Below are 19,084 nucleotides of genomic sequence, written 5' to 3'. Positions count from 1 at the left end.
CGAGGGGCGGGCTGCGACAAGAAGACAGCGCCGGGAATGCGCGCGGCAGGACGCTGCGCGCGCAGCGAGAGGGGGCGGGGCGCGCGTACCGGCGCCGCGGCCGCGTGACGCGTTTTCAAATCTTCAACCGCCGCAGTCTGGCTGGCTGTGCTTCGTTCCCCTTGACCCGCTGCGCCGCAGAGCCGGAGTCCGCTCCGAAAACTCTGCCTGCCAACCCGGCCTTCCCCTGCGTGGAGGCTGTGCGGTCCGCCAGCTCTGAGGAGCCCAGTCCAGCGGCCGTCCGGCGCGGCGCCTGCCCGCCCCAGCATGTAGTGCCGGCGGCTGCCATGAACCGCGAAGCCATGAGGGTCCACAGCAAAGCGCCGCTCCAGGGTGAGCCCCAATGCGCGGCCTGCGGGAGCGAGCCCTTCCCGGCCCGGCCCGGCCCCTCGCGGTCACCAAGCCGGCCCCGCCTCGGTGCGAAGCCTGTGAGTGCGGGGACGCGCGCCCGAGCCCGGCTTCTTCCCTCGCGCCCGGGGCTGGGGCTGAGCCGGGACCCGGACTCCCCAAGTTTATTTGCGCTCACAGCGAGGGAGGTGTTTTTGAGACATACTTATTGTTCGCCTCAGCGTTATGCACACACTTGAAACCCGCGCACATCTCTGTTAATCGTTTATTTGGTAAAACAGTTCAGCATTTGAAGCCTTTTCATATACTTGTGTAACCACCAGCTAAAAGATGGGCTGTGTTCTAAAAGTTTAAAGCAGTAGGCTGTATTCCAGGTGTTTTCAGTGAAAACAATGAAACGGTGACATGGTCTTTAACGGACCTTTAAGTTTTAAAACTAGAGCAGTCGCTAGGCCTTGATGACTAAGTCGTTCTGTATGGGTTTATTTGTATTGCTGAGTGTTTAATATTTTAAGCACCGATTTTGAAGGTTCAGCAGAATACCAGATGCTCAATACCTAGTTGAGTAAATACCTCCGTGGAGTTTACATCTTAAGGCTTTCAGGAAAGTTATATAGTTTTGGTGCCTTAATACATCTTGCTGATTCAACTGCTAATTTCCAATAGAAAGTAGGACGTTTCGCTTTTATACTGTGGTAATAATAAAATAATATTTAAATGTTAATGGCTTACCTTGGTGTGATTATAAGAATTTTTCCTTCCTGTGATATGATTATTGCATAATAAAGTATTTTTAAAACTACTTTTTATCTGTAAGAAATAATTAATTTTAAGCTTTTTAAAATACAGGTGGAATCCAAGTCAAAAATGAAAAGAACAGATCGTCTTTGAAATCTCTTAAAAGTAATAACAGACCAGAAAAATCTAAATACAAGCCACTCTGGGGAAAAATATTTTACCTTGACTTACCTTCTGTCACCTTATCCGAAAAACTGCAAAAGGACATAAAGGACCTAGGAGGGGTAAGTGAAATCTGTCTACTGACTGAAAAGCAAAAATGTGTAATTAATACTCCCTAATGTCTAATTGTTTAAATTTTTCATTTTTGGGTATTTATAACCAACCATCTATTAGCACCAAGCCTAAATATTTTCAGCTATTTTTCATTATGAAAAATCATTTGACGACAGGAGCATGTTTAGCTTACCACAGAATTCAGTCTCAAAACAAAAAAAATCCATTTGTTTAAACTTGTAACTCCCATTTTTTGGGTGTGGATCTTTTTTGAGATTGTCTCGCTATGCAGTTCAGTTTGGCCTTGGACTCAGTTTGTAGCCCAGGCTGGCCTCAAACTTGTAAATGATCCTCCTGCCTCAGCCTCCCAAGTGCTCGGGTTACAGGAATGTGATGCCATGCCTGGCTTTTTCTAACTTGTTTTGTAGCCTCTGTTTCTACAGAATACAGAAAACCTGTTGAACCCACAGAGTTAAAATTGTTGAGTATCACACATGCTTTAAAAGATATTCTCATCAGATTGAGTGTCAGCATCATTAAAGGATCAGAATTAAGATTTAAATCTTAATTCTTAGGGTAAGAATTTTGAGATTAAGAGTTAAAACTTCTTTCCTACATTGTACATTGACTAGATAATTAGGAAATTGACAAACAGGTCCATCTTTGAAAACTTATTTTACTTTGTTACTATTCATTTCATTAAACTAAAATATTGTGACACTGTAATATCAGTAGCATTTATCATGATGAACACTCTGGTTTTTAAAGGTCATGTTTAAAGGTGTGCCCCCTATCAAGAGTGTTCTAATGTGTGAATGGCATTGGACATCAGTAAAAAGCCATTCGTTTTGGAAATGAAGTTCCAAAAAATTAGAACCTCTGGCATTGCCAGGGCCTCTGGTTGTTAAAATAGGATATGATATATTAGTGTCATTTCTATTCCTACCAAGCTCTGTATGAATTAAAATCTGAAATAAATAGGTATGAATGTTACTCAGGAGAATAATGATTTGCATTTAACTAAAAAAAAGTCATATTTCAGGAGCCAGTTCTCTATAATGCTTAGATGAAATGTATCCATTTTGAACTTTTTTCTTTACTTCTGCTTAGTATTTAGTGTCTTAACACATTTGTGTAATATATATGTTAATGCTATAGTATTTTTCTGTTTAGTTTAATTTTCCTGACCCTGCATATGGATGATGTTCAATGGCATTGATTGTGGCATGTGTGTTTATACATTCAGGCATTTATGCAGTTGTTCACGAATGTTTTAGTGCAGAAAATTGTCTTCAATCTTGCTCATGAGAGTAAAAGTTCCTTTCTAGTAATCTGGACAAAGTATCCTAACTTAATGTGTTGAACAGTAATCAAATATGACTATTTATATTCATTCAAATTAAAAGCTTAGTGTCTTGGTCATACCAACTCCACTTAAGTGCTCAGTAGCCACCTGACATGTTGTTCTTATTGGGTAGGATAATGCAGACGGGGACATTTCTATCATTGCAGAAAGTTCCACAGGACACTGTTGTGCTTATATTATAGATTAGAGTCAGAAGATCTCTGTTCAAATTGTTTTACTTAACCACTGGTCTAACATTAAGCAAGTCACTTAAGTTGTGTGCTCTGAAAAATAAAGAAAACATTAATGTCATGGGTTTGTTAGATCTGTTGCGTTAAGGTAAAAATACTTTAAGAATATCTAGCTCATATCATATAGTGTTGTTACTGGAACTCTTACTATCCTTAGAATTCCAGGTTCAGAAAAGTACAGCATAAAACACCACCAAATTATAAGATACTAAACTGCGTCAAATTGAAATTTTATGCTGTGCCTCCTGTGTGAAACTCTGTATGTTTGTATGACTCCCTTAAAAATACTGTTTTTTCCTCTAGCGAGTTGAAGAATTTCTCAGCAAAGATATAAGTTATCTTATTTCAAATAAAAAGGAAGCAAAATTTGCACAAACACTGAGTCGAATTTCTCCTGTACCAAGTCCAGAATCTGCATGTACTGCAGAAACCACTTCACCTCATCCCAGTCATGATGGAAGTTCATTTAAGACTCCAGACACAGTAAGTCTTTTCAATATGTTTGAGACTGGGAAATGTGATGAGTTAAGGATCTCATGATTTTTATAGGCTGGTAGCAGAATTCACTTGTAGAGCAGTAATAAAGCCACATGTCTGTGACTGATTTACAAAGCTGCTGTCCTAGATGATTTCCTTTTTATTAGTTCACTGTAGTTATACCCTGCTTCCTAAAGTATAATCTTGCACGTAGAAATGGCTTTCATTTTTTAGAGTAATTTATAGCTAAACAGTTAATAGCAAATCATTCTTTTAAAGAAAAAACAAAACTTTAATTTCAGGTCAGGAGTAAGCAAAATGGTCAAATCTAGCCTCCTTTGTTTTTTGTATTTTTTATTTTTTTGTAATCTGTATTGTTTTTAGATTTTCAAATAGGGGAAAATAACAATTTTTTGCAACAAGCAGAAAGGATACAAAATTCTGATTTCATTGCCCATTAAATGTAATTGGAACATACCCATACTTGTTTGTAGAGTTATCACTTGTGGCTGTGCTTGTGCTTCAGGCAGAGATCAATAGTTTGATAGAAATTGTGTGGCCTACTTGAGCCTAAAACATGTACTCTCTGGCCTTTGGCATAGAGCAGCTGCCAACCCGTTAATAAAATTCCTGACATCACCTCTTACTGTCAATCCATTGTCATTAAGTGGAAGATAGAAAGGACAGGTTAAATTGGTATAATTAAGTTATATTGATGGGATTTTTTTTTTCTTTTTTTCTTTTTTTTGTACCAGGGATCAAACTCACGACCTCACTCTTGCCAGGCAGGTGCTTATGCTGCTGAGCTAAATCCCAGCCCCTAAATTGGTATAATTAGTTGTGGGAAGGGGAAGAGATAAAAATGTTTAATTTGCTCAATTTTTAGATTGAAAAGTAATCTTTTTGCGTTTTTGTTTTTTGAGACAGGTCTCACTATGTAGTTCAAGCTGGCCTTGAATTAACTATGTTAAGTTGCACTTTCAAAATATCCTGTTTCATGCTTGGGAGGCTGAGACAGTAGGATCACCACAAGTTTGAGGCCAGCCTAGGTTACATAATGAGTTCAGGGCCCGCCTGAATGGGCAAGGCCTGCCTGGCAAGCATGAGGTTATGAATTTGATTTGGGGATCAAAATAAAAAGGCCACCCTGAACCATACAGCAAGATCCTATCTCAGACACACACACTCTCAGAGACACACACACACGACATTGTGTTACCTACTAACTATTGATTTCCTGTTGTCTTGTTCTGAAATCCTGTGTTATTTGCATTGTTTTGGTCTGATCTGCTTTGTTCTGTTTTGTTTTGTTTTTTATTCTCTTTAAAATAAAAAATAAAAAAAACCAAAATATCCTTTTCAATTGATATGTCAATTGGGGAAACAAGTAGAAAAATGAGGGGAAAAAAGGAAAAGAAAAATGAAGTATAAGGAAATCATTTGAAAAAGAGACACATAGAAGAAAAAAGATGAAGGGAAAAGAAATCAAGTTAAAGGATTTTTGAAGTAAGGAGACAATACAGTAGTCATTAGTTCTAAGTTAATTTTGGTCATAGCATTTCAGCTAATTTTCATGATATTTAAAAAAGGAAATAGCCTTTAAAGGTAACATATAAATGTAAATTGTCTTAATTGTAGATATAAAATTCCAGGAGAACCTATTTTTCATGTTGAGTAGAATTTGCTTCACAATTGACCTCTTGACTCTCAGTTACATATTTTTGTGTTTTAACTAACTTGTCTTCCAGTGAATTACTGTTTTATAACCTTTGTGTTTGGTTTTCTTGACTTTTATAGATGTGTTTAAGCAGAGGAAAATTACTAGTCGAGAAAGCTATCAAGGATCATGTGAGTAGAAACTTTAAAGTAACACTATATTTTGTTATTAGAAATTTGGAAATTGTATTCTTAATCTTCTTTTCACTTCATAAGTAAAGCCTAAACTGCATGTGTCTCATTTTACAAAAAATAGAACCTACTTTTCATGAAGGAACATCTCCATCTTGTGGCCTTCTAAAATACTACTGGAAATTTCTGAAATACGAGCATTAAGTTGTCAAGAATTTGGGAATGTATTAAATGGCATTGATTTTTTTTTTTTTTTAAGAAATGCCAAAAGAAAAAACAATGTGTTCATTGCTGTTTTAACTTATAAAACCTGTTACGAAAAACCACCACCTCAGTGGCATTAAGCTTCGAATTTTAGGGGGAAAAAACTCATAAATAAACTTTTTTTTTAAACAGGATCTTATTCCTTCAAACAGTATATTATCAAATGCCTTATCATGGGGAGTAAAAATTCTTCATATTGATGGTAAGATTTTATTATATTCTAAATACTTTTTACAAGTACCTATGTCTGTCTGTTGATTTCTCATTTTGAAAGTTTTAGTGATAAGGGATATCTGTAGTGGTAATTCTTCACCTAAATTGTGTGTTACAACTCTGCTTTGTTGAACTCCACAAGTAAAATTGCTAATCTTAAGCCCTTTTTTTAAATAAAGATATTAGATGCTACATTGAACAAAAGAAAAAAGAGCTGTACTCACTCAAGAAATCAAGTACTTCTGTAAGAGATGTGGTATGTTGTCTTTAATTTTCAAACTGATTTTTAAAAATGATCATTTGCTTTTTTAATATATCCAGAAAATTGTCCTACCAGGTGAAAAGTATTACTGCCTTGTAGAATATCCCAGGGATAAATTTCTGGAATCTATACATGTTTCTAAATTTTGTGTATATTTTTCTTTGAAGTATCAGTACAGAATCAAACTTTCTCTGCCCTTTAAAACAAAAACAATAAAATCTCCTTTGGTCTCACATCTTTTTTCATTATAATCTTTTTCATCTGTACTACTCAAATCTCTGCTTTTATATTTTTCATTCACTTTTCAATTTAAAAGATACGAAACTCCTGACCAATTTGCCAAATTTGTTTGATAGAGATAATGTTCATTCTCCCAACTATTGTCCATTCCTTCCTTGAACTTCTCTGGAATTTGTCTCACCTCTTAACTTTTTCTTGGCTTCTATTTTTCCCAGAGCACGTTTTTGTGGTATGCTTTTTATTTATTCCTTAAATGACTGCGATCCAAAGGAAAATAAGTTTCATAGATAGTATGTACAAAGAAATGAAGACATAAATAGCTTGCTGTGTATTGTTAATTTTCTTTGGGAGAACGACACTTACCTTTGAATAACAAAATGACACTTTATACAACTCCTGTATAGTTTTTCAACTGAGATCTTCTATCTTTATGTTCATTTTAAGTGTATTTAGTTTCACTCGTAAAGTCTTTCTCTGATAATTCTGTTACTAGGAGCACCTTATAAGTCTGTGGTGTTTTCACTCAAGAATTGACTATTTTTATTTCTTTTTGTATCAGAAGTTTGGGATACATACAGGACATTGGAAATGTTATTTTGTATAGGCTTTTGATCTGTTTAAAATATAGAGAATATTGTTTTTTCCTCCTTTTTTTAATAGGAACTCATCCCAGTTTTGTATAGACTGTTATTTCTTAATTTTTGTGTGTAATAATTCAAATTCGTCTCAGTTTTCAAAGATGTGTGTGACTTTGGGTGTATCCTGTTCACCTATGTCATCTAGGTTAAGATTTGAGCAGTGAAGGCAAGAGGTTTGCTGGGAGTTTGAGGTCAGCCTGTGCTACATAGTGAGTTCAAGACCAGCCTGAACTGTATGAGGCAGAAGTTGAACAAAGAAAGAGAGAAAGAATGAAGAAAAAGAAAAAGGAGCGGGCAGAGGAAAAGAGAGAAGAGAAGGGAACAGGGATTTGGGCAGTGGTTGGAGTTTTAGTTGTATTTTCAAGAGCCTTTGTTGTGCTGCTTTAGATCTACCCTTAGCATGTGCAATTTGATGTTAGGCCCAGCACTTGGGTGGATTTATAAAGACATGGCCTTTGGGATTTCTATCTCCAGCTTGCCCCTTTCTTAGATTTCCCCTTCATACCACGAAAACCTTTTCCCAGTTCTTTCTCAGTCAGATTTTTCTCAGTTTTAGCTGACCATGCTGCGTTAGAATACACTTTGTAACTGGAACCTGACCTTAGGGCATAGCTGTAGAAAAAAAGAAGAAAAAAAAACAGGTTCCATTGGTATTCTTTGACTACAAGGACTCTTTCTTTGTTTTTCTAGAGACAAAGATGAGATTAATGTGGGAGTTTTAGCTGCTGGCTTTACTCAATTGCTCATTGATTATTGTCCAGAGTTTGTGACTATAATCAGTAATACTGATTTCCCCTATAGTATACATTTCATGGGTTTGAACTGACAGACTCTAGCAAATTTTTCACTAATAACTTTTTCAGATTAACACAAAGGCTTTTAGATTATTTCATGAACTGTAACTTCCATATTGGTTGATTTCTTTCCAAGAAAGCTAAAATAGTTACATAAAATGCAAGGTACTGGGCTGGGGATTTAGCTCAGTGACATAAGCACCTGCCTTGCAAGCAGGCGGTCGTGAGTTCGATCCCTGGTACCGATAAAAATGAAAAAGACCAAAAAAAAAAAAAAAGAAAAAATGCAAGGTACTTACAGCTTTATTGTAAAATTGAGCTCGTATTACTAAATTCTATACCAGCGAATAAAATTTGTAATTATTATATAATTGTTGTTTTTATAGTTGAGTTGATTTTTAAAAGCAAGATTTTGGGTTGGTGATATAGCTCAGTGGTACAGTGCCTGCTGGTAAGCATGAGGTTGTGAGTTTGAGTCCCAGTTCCAAAAATAAAAAGGAATAAAATGGATTTGAAAAAAAAAAATAAATAAAAGGATAGTTTTTAATCTCAAGCATAATGAAAAACCATTACAGTTTTCACTGTAATTGAACTTTGTGTTTTTATTGTCTTTTCTTTTTTTTTTTAAGGGGAAAAGTATTAGTATTGGAACACAGAAAACAAGAAGTAAGTATATGAATAGCCATAAATATGTTTGGTTTGCTTCTAGAAAACAAGTCATATATAAACTATTTCTAAAATGTCAGTGATTTTATTTATTCAGGAGTTTCTTGTTCATTTTTAGAACATAAATTCTTACAACAGTCTAATGCCTATACCGCCTTTCCCTCCCCAAAAATAATCTTTTAAAGCATTTTTTTAGTCAATAGATGATCAACAAAACTGATTACATTGCAGTTTGTCTAGCAAAATAGTCATTATGAAACAGTGATTACTTGCTTTTTATTGTACACTAAGGACTAGTTTAGCATGATTCTGATTACTCTCATATACCTCTTCTCCTGACCCCACCCCCACAATAGGAATTAAACCCAGAGAGTTCGAGCTGAGCTATATCCCCAGCCCTTTTTCATTTGTTAAAATTTTGAGGCAAGATCTCATGTATCATGTTTCCCATACCAGAATCCCACATAAAATCCTCCTGCCTCAGGGTCCCAGAGTGCTGTACCTAGCTGTAATTTTAAAGTGATGAACAATGCTTTGAGATGTTTGTATAATTTATATCATATAAAAAAGAATTGCTGTTTTCACTGATGGCAAAGTTATGGGCACTGCTAATCCTAATATGATTTCTTGCCTCTATTTATAATTGGAAATGTTGAATACCAAATTAGTGAAAATAAAAGTGCAGTTTTTTGTTTCAATTTGTGTTCCTCCTGAATTCTGCTCATAAATCCTGGAGCTCCATTCACTTAAAAATCTCAACATGGGCAGAGTAGGTGACAGTTGGTGTGGTCTTTGTGAGATTTTGTGAGGGTGTATCGGGTTGGGGCCAAAAAGGGCACACGGTGATGGTATAGCCCAGTACCCTCATCTTCACATACTTGTAGAATAGATCCTGAATTCTGGCATGTCTCTGTGAGCAAGTGAATATACAGAGGGCTATATTACTGGTTTTGATGAGTATATGAACCTTGTATTAGATGATGCAGAACAAATTCATTCTGAAAAAGACACAAGAAAACCACTGGGTTGTAGATAAGATTATTCTGCTATAAAGTGTCTCCAACTACAGATGATCAGTGATTTAAGACAGCAGTGAAGTGAGGTAGTTGCAATGGCAGTTATAATATGTGAAAAATGCAACTGTTCAAGGCGATTTGCCCTGGGAGTATTTGTAAAATATTTATTCTGAATAAATATTACCTTTACATTATTACTGTATGGCAATAAATGTTGTAGATACTTATATATATATATATAGATTAAAAATAGAATGATAATTGGAAAACATTTCATCTGAGGCTTAAAACTTTGAAATGTGTTATTTTGGGGTTTGAGGGAATATTTTTTTCCACAGTGGTTGTATTTAGAAAAAGAATTCTGAGTGTATGGTCATGTAATATCATGTTTTCTATTTTCTGAAGCCGGAAGACTCAAAAAGCCTTTTGTAAAAGTAGAAGATATAAGCCAGTAAGTATCTAAAGCCAGTCTATGTTATTTACAGTATTAAATGAGAAAATTCTTAGATAATTAATCTATATCCATTAATTCTCTTAGGTTCCTTTGTACTTATGTGTATGTACCATTGATTCATTTGTTCTCAGACTGAATTTAGTTTCAGCATAATCTAACTATACCTTCAGAGTATTTGGTTTACAGCAATCATGAGGCCAACTCATTTTTGAGTATTTTAAATAATCATTCTCTGGCTAAATGCATTACCATGTGATTGAGAGCCACTATTAAAAAGTACTACTACATTTGCTAAGTAGTGTTTGGAAACACAAAATATAAACATAGTATCTAGTATGGTTAAGTTTTCAAAAATCCAGTGTGATGGTAAAATTTTGCACAATAATCTTAGCAAAAGCCATAAATTGATTGGGAATGGGAAAATTACTTTCTTTTGACTTTCCACTTAGATATATATGAGTTCTCTTGGATACTTATTGAGGTGACAGAGGTTGTATTGAAAGCTTTTTATCAAATATATTGCTGTTAAGAAAAAATAACAGATTAGGTCTAGAGAAGATATTAGTAAATGGAAAGATATACTATGTCATGGATTGGAATTAATGTGAAGAAATTGATGAATACTACCCAAAGCAATCTACATCAAAATTACACATTTCTACATAGCAAAGGACAGTACACAGTGAGAGGGTAACCCCAGGAATGGAAGAAGAGATTCACAAGAGGTTAATATCCAGGAAATACTGTTTTACACAGATTAAAAGAGAAGAATCACCTGTGTTAACCACTTTTCTGTCTTTGGGATAACTTGTCCAACATCAAATATTCTTAAAGGAGGGGAGGTTATTTGGCTCACAGTTTCCAATGGGTTTAAGCCAAAGTTTGTTGGTTTCAAGGCAGAAACACCTGATAAGAGTAGCCTTCCAGAAGAAAGCTATTCATCCCATGGCAGCCAGGAAGCAGAGAAAGGAAGAACCAGGAACAAGAAGGAACACACCTAGATCACACCATCAGAGACAGGCCTCTAACCAGGCCTCACTTCCTCATAGCAAGTCAGCTATGACCTCATAAGCAGTCTAACCTTTCATGAGGACAGTGCCTCTGTGCTCTAGTTGTCTTCCAAACACAGGAGACATGGTGGGATGGCAAAAACAAAATCAATAGCCTGATTTAAAAATGGGCAAAGCATTGGGTAGACATTTTTTTAAGGATATATAAATAGCTAACAAACGAAAAGATACTCCAGTGATTAGAGAAATGCATACCTAAACCACAATGAAATGCTACTTCATATATTAGGGTGGCCACTGTCCAGGGGAAAGAAAAACTTAAAAAATAGAATTCTTGAATACACTACAACATGGACAAAATGTCACAACATTCTAATAAGTAGAACTATGCTGCATTACCTCAATTATATGATGCATGTACAGTACTAGAATTCAAAAGATTAAAGTGATGGTTCCCAGGGGCTGAGGGAAGAGGAACGTGCAGAGTTAGGACTGCTAAGAATTTGTGAGCTGATGAAGAAAAAGTGCTTTGGATCCAATAATGGCCATAAGAGTTTCAGTTTTTGCAATGTGAACATTCTGGGGATGAATGATGGTTATGGTAATGGTTCTGCAGTATTGTGAATGCTATGAAATTGTACAGCTTAACATGGTTAAAATAGTAAATTTAGATGTATTTTACTGCAGTTTAAAAACTGCTTTTAAATATTAAAATTAGGTTTGCAGGTTGTTGTTTGACATGGTACCTTGAACCCTACCCAATTTCTATTTATTTCAATATTTCATATGAATTGTATGATTTTTGAAATATAAGGCTTTCAGACTTTCTTTCATCATAAAAAAACTCATAGATTTTTAATTATTATTATTCTTTTAGACTTTATAGGCCATTTTATCTTCAGCTGACCAGTATGCCTTTTATAAACTATTCTGTTCAGAAGCCCTGCAGTCCATTTGATGTAGATAAGCCATCTAGCATCCAGAAGCAAACGCAAATTAAAGTAAGGTTAGTTTGACTCTTTAGTTTCAGAAGGACTATTGTTTATGTTATCATCTCAAGTATTTTCTTACAGACCACATTTGAAATGCTTCATTCTATACTATGGCGGTGGTGGTATTATGTATGTTTCTGATAAGTATTCTACTTACTTCCCACTGTGTTTTTGATGCCCGTAAGCTGTGTGTGACATCTGAATCTGCTTTAAATAGATTATAGTTAGACAATTTAGTTTGGGGAGGGCTTAATGTTTCCAGATAATGAAAATGTTGTTTCTCTTAAGCTGTCTCCAGAATATTCGTTACATTCTTAGTTTGCTTTTAAATTTCTTAAAAAGAAATTCAGTTAAAAGTATTTACTGGCAGAACTCTTTAAATTATGGCAGCTTCTGCATATGATGGGTTAGGAAAATAAATTTTTAAAATTATTCCTCAGGTTTACGAGTTAATTTTTTACCATGTATTTCTGTCACCAGAATCCAAACAGATGGCGATAAATGTGGTGGAACTCCAGTTCATCTCCAGTTGAAAGAGAAGAAAAAAAAAGGATATTGTGAATGTTGCTTACAGAAATACGAAGATCTTGAAACTGTAAATGTGATTTTATATTTAGGGATTGATGATTTTTAACTTGTAAATATATTTGCTATTTAAGTTGTAGCTTCATCTGATCATGGTTTATAACATGACAACTATATCTTTTTATTTTTTGGTTTTGGGTTATTCTGTTTTGTTGTGCTGGGGCTTAAACCCAAAACCTTGCACAATCCAGGCAAATGCTTTTCCCCTGACATCTTCAGCCCAAAATATTTTAAATTTTAAGAACACAAAGGAAGAAAATTAATCCTGAAAAATAATTTTAATCATTCAGTATGACTGAGCACATATTATGCAGTAATCATTGTGCTGAGCTAATAGCACTTAATAAAAAAGACCAGTTTCATGCCCTTTTGAAAATTACATTCTGTGGAACAAGGGATAAAGATTTTAAAAATGAGTATATATACAGAACATTAGAACAGTGCTATGAAGAAAAATAAAACAAGTGGAGATGTTGCTGTTTATTTAGAAAAGGAATACCTGACTGATCAATGACATTCAAATACAAAACTGAGATAATAAGACATTGCAGGCATTGAAATAAGAAGAAAAACTCTAAACTGCTAGGTGAGGTTAAAGAACATATAATGGTGGCCTGGGCTGAGCAGTGCTAGAAGTAGTGCTTAAGCCATAGCCAATTGTGAGTATATTTTAACAGTGGGGCTCAGAGGATTTGCCAGTGGATTGATCAACTTTGGAAGTGAATGGTGAATTGGGTGGCTATATTTTGGACATAAGCAATTTAAAAATTGCTCATTATTTACTAATGGGAAGAGAATAATTAAGGAAAATAGAAATTCTTCAAAGTAATAGAGAAATAAAATGGATGGGAATATGGGATAAAGAGAATTCTAAAGGTGAAAACCATTACAGTTTTAGGCTGATCAAAAGAACAGGAGATTTGGATCTAAATCTGGCAGGTTCAGATCCTGACTTCCTGTCCCTCTGACCTTGGGCATAGCCAGTGCTTATTAATGTTAGCTGTTACTATTAGAATTGTTAACTTCTAAAATAGTGGAAGGTGAGCATAGGAGTGCATACCTGTAATCTCAGCATTGGGGAGGCTGAGGAAAGAGGATCACTGAGTTTGAGACCAGCCTAAACTACATAGTAACCCATAGTCTCAAAAGAAATAAATGAATGGATAAAATAGTAGATAAAAAGCCATGTTTGGTAGCCATAGTCCCAGCTACTCAGAGGCAAAGTCAGGAGGATCTCTTGAGTGTGAGAGTTTGAGACCAGCACAAGCAACAGCAAGGCCCCATCTCAACAAAAAGGGTTTTTTTGTTTGTTTGTTTTAATAGGTAAGGTTGTTTTGATGTTTTGTTTGGTTTTGGTAGAAGATGGAAAGTTAAAGAATAAAACTAATAAGGTACCTAGTTCATAAAATATCTTCATACTAAAGAATCTTAATACTTTCTTAATTACCTAAAATCCATTAGTATTTCTTATTGATTTCCTTCTGTATTTTATATAATAAAGAAGAAAGTATGGTTACTTTAAAATTGCACTTACTTGGAAGTTGAAATATCTCAGTGTAAACTAGAACGGATTTTTCCCCTAATCTTGATTTAATGCTCAAAAAATATTGGGGGCTAAAAAACCAAAGTGAAAAAGCTGTCCACTAGTTGCTACAAAGAAGGAAATTTAAACAAAATAGGTTTGGGAATGAAATTTAAGATCATGTCTAATCATTTTCATTCATGTTTCTTAGTTATTAAGAATAAAGAAAGTATTTCTTTTCTTTTTTTTTAAATCTTAGGTTTCAGAATGATTTGGTTCTGCCTTGCCAAGAGATTCAGTTAACAAATATTTTTGAGTACTGGAGATAAATCAAACAAAACAGACATTCCCTACCCTTACATATCTTATGGTCTGGCAGAGAAGATAGATAGATATAACATGTATTTTCAAGTATTGTGAGTAACATAAAGTATAAAGATATACAAGTACAAGAGTAATAAATTCGTGAGCGGCTGAGATTATAACTCAGTGGTAAAATATGTGCACAGGTGTTGGAGGCCCTGGGTTCAATCCCAAAAAGTAAATAGAAAATAATTAGTTACATAATGAGTTAAAATGAGTGTCAGGGAAGGCCTGACAAACTGACATTTAAATCAAGACCTGAATAACAACTAAATAGAAATAGAGCAGTTGGGAACAGTAACACACAATTGTAGTCACAGCACTCACAAGGCTGAGCAGCAAGCTTAAGACCAACCTGGACTATGTATTAAGACGCTGTCTGCCCTGCAAAAAAATAAAAATTACACAAAAATTAAAGATTGTATTAATAAATGATTTTTTCCCAAAATATGAACTGAATCTGAGCTTATACATTTGATATTCCTTTTTAAATTTTAATCATTTCTCAGGGTTTTTTTTTACATGTCAAAGTTTTAAATTACATAAAGCTAGGGAAACATAGAAATAAGGTTCCACTGTCATGCTGGTACAAGTTTTTGATCAACTGACAGAGAAATGATAGAATTAATCTGAAGATTCCAGTCATTCAGAAAGACTGTTCCTCTTAGTTTAACTCTAGTATGCTGTGAACTTGGTTACTTCTGTTTTTGGTCACTTTTAACATAGAGAACAACTCTGTTCTCTATTATGTGTGCTGCATAATTGAGATAGTTTGCTCATTCTCAGATGTTTTTCCTAACAAGTTTTATTTTTAAAAGTTCACCATTTAATGTGCTTTTTTTCTCCTTAACCTTCTTTATAGATTACTGTGTATTTTGGATTTGTATATGTTAATTTTAATATTTTGTTGAGTATTCTATAAGCCCTAACTTAGTGATAAATGTATGAAGTAGTAAAAGGTAATTTCATTACATATTTGCAAACATTTAATATTTAAATATTAAATGTGTTTTTCTTCATCTTTCCTTTTCTGATATGGACCTTCATTTTTATTGGAACTATGAATTAGTATTTGATAGAGGCCAGGGGTTTAGCTCAGTGACATACGTGCCTGCTTGGCAAACGCAAGGTTGTGAGTTCAATTCCTGGAACCAAAAAAAAAAAACCAAATTAGTATTTGACTTTTTTCACTGAAAAATTAAAGACTTTAAAATCTAGTTTGTGTTTTCTCAGAAGTAATTTACTTCTTACATACTTTGAAGTCTAAGTAGAAGGTTTGTTTCTGTTTTGAGTTTTTTCTTGCTGCTTTTATATTTTTGATACTTGGGGGTTTTTTGGTTTAATAGTTACTGAGAAAATAGAGGCATGAAAATGTAAGGGGGTCAGGTCAGGTTAAAAAGAAAAAGAAATGTTAGGAATCCTGGGAGTGAAAAAGGATCTATTGAATTAAAAATGTAATTTTAATGGTGTTTGCTTGTTTTTGTTTTTGTTTTAGCACCTTCTTGGTGAGCAGCACAGAAACTTTGCAGAGAGTAACCAGTACCAAGTTGTTGATGATATTGTGTCTAAATTAGTTTTTGATTTTGTGGAACATGAAAAAGATACACCTAAAAAGAAAAGGTAATTTATCGACCAAAGCTTTAAATTCTATTAAATTAATAGAAAAGATACATATTTTGAGGATGTAAATGTGTATGATAACTTCTTCTGTACTCCTAAAGGTATTTAACTTAGATTAGTTTCAGTCTCCTTGACATGGTTAGAAAAAGTGACTAAGCTTTTTTTAATATAGTTAATATTTTGGGTTTTATGAGCCTTAATTCTCTTATACTGTCATATAAATATTTATGCGTATCTATACTTGCTGTTTGTTACTAAAGTTATTGTTGTTCACTGTACAATAACTACACATTGATAAAATGGATCCTTATTAAATTATCTCCATAAAACTAAAATTTCTTAAAAATTTTTATGTGCTTTCAACTAGTAATAATTCAGTAGGACATAAGTTACTGTAAGATCTTCAGTTCCCTAATAATTTACTCTAACAAAATTCTAAATTAGTAATTATATTTGCTTGTTATTCCTGGCTTTATGTTTGCTAGTTTTCCTTCTGGGCCTAGTCTTCTAAGCTTTTCTGGACCTAAAAAGAAGGTGCCATATTGGACTAGAGTTTTATTTTTGAATCACCCATTTCTTCAAAAGAACACACTGCCCACCAATCCTGTGCTGGAGCTAGAACCCAAGGCCTCATACAGGGTAGACACAAAAGTAACCTTAAGTAAAAGTGTAAACAAAGCATACATGTTAAGTATGTTAACCACTCTAGTTGAAGTGTGAAGTAAATTGTATGTCTCACTGTTCTGTGTTTTGTTTTGTTTTTGCTTTTTGAACAGGGTCTGTAGCCCAAGCTGGCCTTGAACTCACAGCGATCCTCTTGCCCTAGCCTCCCAAGTGCTAAGATTACGAGCATGTACCATCATGCCTGGCAATCTGTTCATCTATCATATGTATACTGTAATTGGCAAATAAGGAATAGCAAGGCATGTGTGTCATCCCAGTTAGGAGACTGATGGGAAAATTGCAAGTTCAAGGCCAGCTTGGGCAACTTGAAGAGTAAAGTGGACTGAGCATATAGCTCAGTCATAGCCTGGGTTCCATTCCTACTACCTAAAACTTTTTCTTGTATTTCTAAATAATTTAAGATTGTCTATTTACAAGCTAGCATCCCACAAATGTCAAAGATGCACCATAAACTGAAGGGTTTTAAGTGAGATATTTTTTTGAAATTGAATTTTTCATATTTAAAGATATAAAGATACTAAATTTCTAACCCACTTTGATATTAAATTTTTATTTTGTTGTTGTTTTTGGTACTGGGGATCCAGCTCACAACTTTACGCTTGCCAGATAGACAGGCACTTGTTCTACAGAGCTAAATTCCCAGCCTTTATATCTTAAATTTTAAAATGTATGTTTCTGCCTTACACTTTACAGTAAGTACTCATTTACCACATCCCTAAGGAAAAATGAGTAAGATGTTGGCAAATTTTTCAGCAAAATAAAAAAATTAAGGGCAGACCCAGATCTCATACTATCACATTGTCTTGGTTTACTTGATCAGTTTTAAACACCAAGTTCAAGATAATTGATTAGCAGTGAAAAGAACATGAATGATAAGTTCACTGAGTTTTCATCTGTATAAATTTGCAAAATGTTAAAGATTTATTTTATATCGTTAAGTTAAATACATTTCTTAAATACTTTAAAATACTTTGATTTTTTTTTTTTTTTTATCAGTACCGGGGGTTGAACTCACGACTGCCTGCTTGCAAGGCAGGTGCTTATGCTGCTGAGCTAAATCCCCAGCCCCAATACTTTGATATTTTTAATAATTTCTAAGGAATTTGGTTTTGTAGCAGTTAATTTTTTTTTTTTTTTTTATCTTACAAAGAATAAAATACAGTGTCAGATCCGCTTCTCCTGTTTCCTCAAATGTCCAGAAGAAGACTGAACCAAAAGAAAGGCTAGAATTCCAACAGACTTCTCAGAGACACTTCAGGGAAAATAATGTACAGATGATTAAGCAGACTTTTATGGTTGAAGAAACCCAAGAACCCAAAGAAAAGCTTGTGTTTATTTCAGAACCTATCCCTTGTCCTTCAAATGAATTGAAAAGACTTAATGAGGAAATGATTAATGAATGTTCCATATTAAATGCAGCTGAAAATGACCCAAAACAGAATTTTACACAGCTACCTCCATTTGAAAAGAAACAGGAATGCATTCTTGACATTTCTGAACATGAATTAGCTATAAATGAAAATAACTTAGAAGCACTAAGGGTAGATCACTGTCCTAGTAGTCTACAGACATGTGTACAAGTTTCTCATTTCAAGACGGATAATAATGTATCCCATCCAAAACAAACATCTGATACTATGCTGTTTCCTACAAATGATCTAAAGGAAAAGGACCTTCATTCAGTATTTGATCAGGATTCGGATCCATTAACAATAAGCAGTTCAAAGGAGCACCAAACAGAAAACACAAAAATTACATCCTGTCATCATCCTGAGGACCTCAATGAATGTGACATAAAGAATTTACCTTCTAATAAGATCCATCGAAAAGTGAGAATGTTATTAGGAAGAAACAAAAAAGAAAATCTGGAGCCAAATGCTAAATCAGATCAAAAAAAAACTGAAATTCTTATTACACAAGAAGAAAACAGAATTTGTAGTTCACCAGGACAATCCCTACTGGATTTATTTCAGACTAGTGAAGAGAAGTCAGAGTTTTTGGGTTTTACAAGCTACACTGAAAACAGTGGTATGTGCAGTGTTTTGGATATTTGGGAAGAGAACAATTCAAATAATTTATTGTCAGCATTTTTCTCTTCTCCTTCAACTTCTACATTTACTGGCTTTTAATCTTTAAAAAAGTATGCTTCTCAAAAGTGACAAGGTTTATATTACAATTTTTATAATTCTTAGGATTTTTTGCTGATTTCGTTTACAAAACCATATTTAAATATTAATAAAGGTGTTTGCAATTTTTTACAGAACTGAATACCTATTATATAAAAATAAAATAAATTTGAATCATTTTAAGTATGTGCATTATTGTTTCCTGGGGATTATTATGCCTTGTTTGCTTTATCAGCGAAGACTAACAAGTCTAATTTTCACATTATCAAAATTAAGTTATAAATTTATGCAGTCCCATGTTATTCTTAAATAT

General features: G+C 34.4%; 2 protein-coding genes across 3 annotated transcripts in view; one reads left to right on the top strand and one right to left on the bottom strand.

Annotated features, from left to right (window-relative positions):
* The window catches only part of Slc25a40 (solute carrier family 25 member 40), a 109,249-nt gene that overhangs the window by 53,134 nt on the left and 37,031 nt on the right, over positions 1-19,084 (bottom strand). The window lies entirely within an intron of this gene.
* On the top strand, positions 32-18,954 carry Dbf4 (DBF4-CDC7 kinase regulatory subunit). Of its 2 annotated transcripts, XM_003475081.4 has the most exons (12): positions 32-372; positions 1,237-1,409; positions 3,301-3,480; positions 5,272-5,322; positions 5,719-5,788; positions 5,979-6,055; positions 8,363-8,399; positions 9,821-9,866; positions 11,757-11,885; positions 12,352-12,466; positions 15,837-15,961; positions 17,796-18,954. In XM_003475081.4, the coding sequence occupies exons 1-12, from the start codon at positions 327-329 to the stop codon at positions 18,772-18,774; spliced, it is 2,028 nt and encodes a 675-aa protein (XP_003475129.1). In that variant the 5' UTR covers positions 32-326; the 3' UTR covers positions 18,775-18,954. The 2 variants fall into 2 exon arrangements, with proteins under 2 accessions (XP_003475129.1, XP_063099391.1); XM_063243321.1 differs by lacking the exons at positions 32-372; positions 1,237-1,409; positions 3,301-3,480; positions 5,979-6,055.

Source organism: Cavia porcellus, unplaced genomic scaffold (assembly GCF_034190915.1).
Source record: "Cavia porcellus strain 051 isolate PalLab524CR breed Dunkin Hartley unplaced genomic scaffold, mCavPor4.1 scaffold_2, whole genome shotgun sequence".
Taxonomy (NCBI): Eukaryota; Metazoa; Chordata; class Mammalia; order Rodentia; family Caviidae; genus Cavia; species Cavia porcellus.
Note: the sequence above shows the minus strand (reverse complement) of the source record. Positions and strands in the feature narration are given on the sequence as shown.

Excerpts from the sequence above, each read along its gene's own strand:
- Dbf4 (XM_003475081.4), top strand. The coding sequence starts at position 327 with ATGAACCGCGAAGCCATGAGGGTCCACAGCAAAGCGCCGCTCCAGG. Across the intron at positions 5,323-5,718 it reads AGAAAGCTATCAAGGATCAT|GATCTTATTCCTTCAAACAG; the intron begins GTGAGTAGAAAC and ends TTTTTTAAACAG. Across the intron at positions 9,867-11,756 it reads AAAGTAGAAGATATAAGCCA|ACTTTATAGGCCATTTTATC; the intron begins GTAAGTATCTAA and ends TTATTCTTTTAG.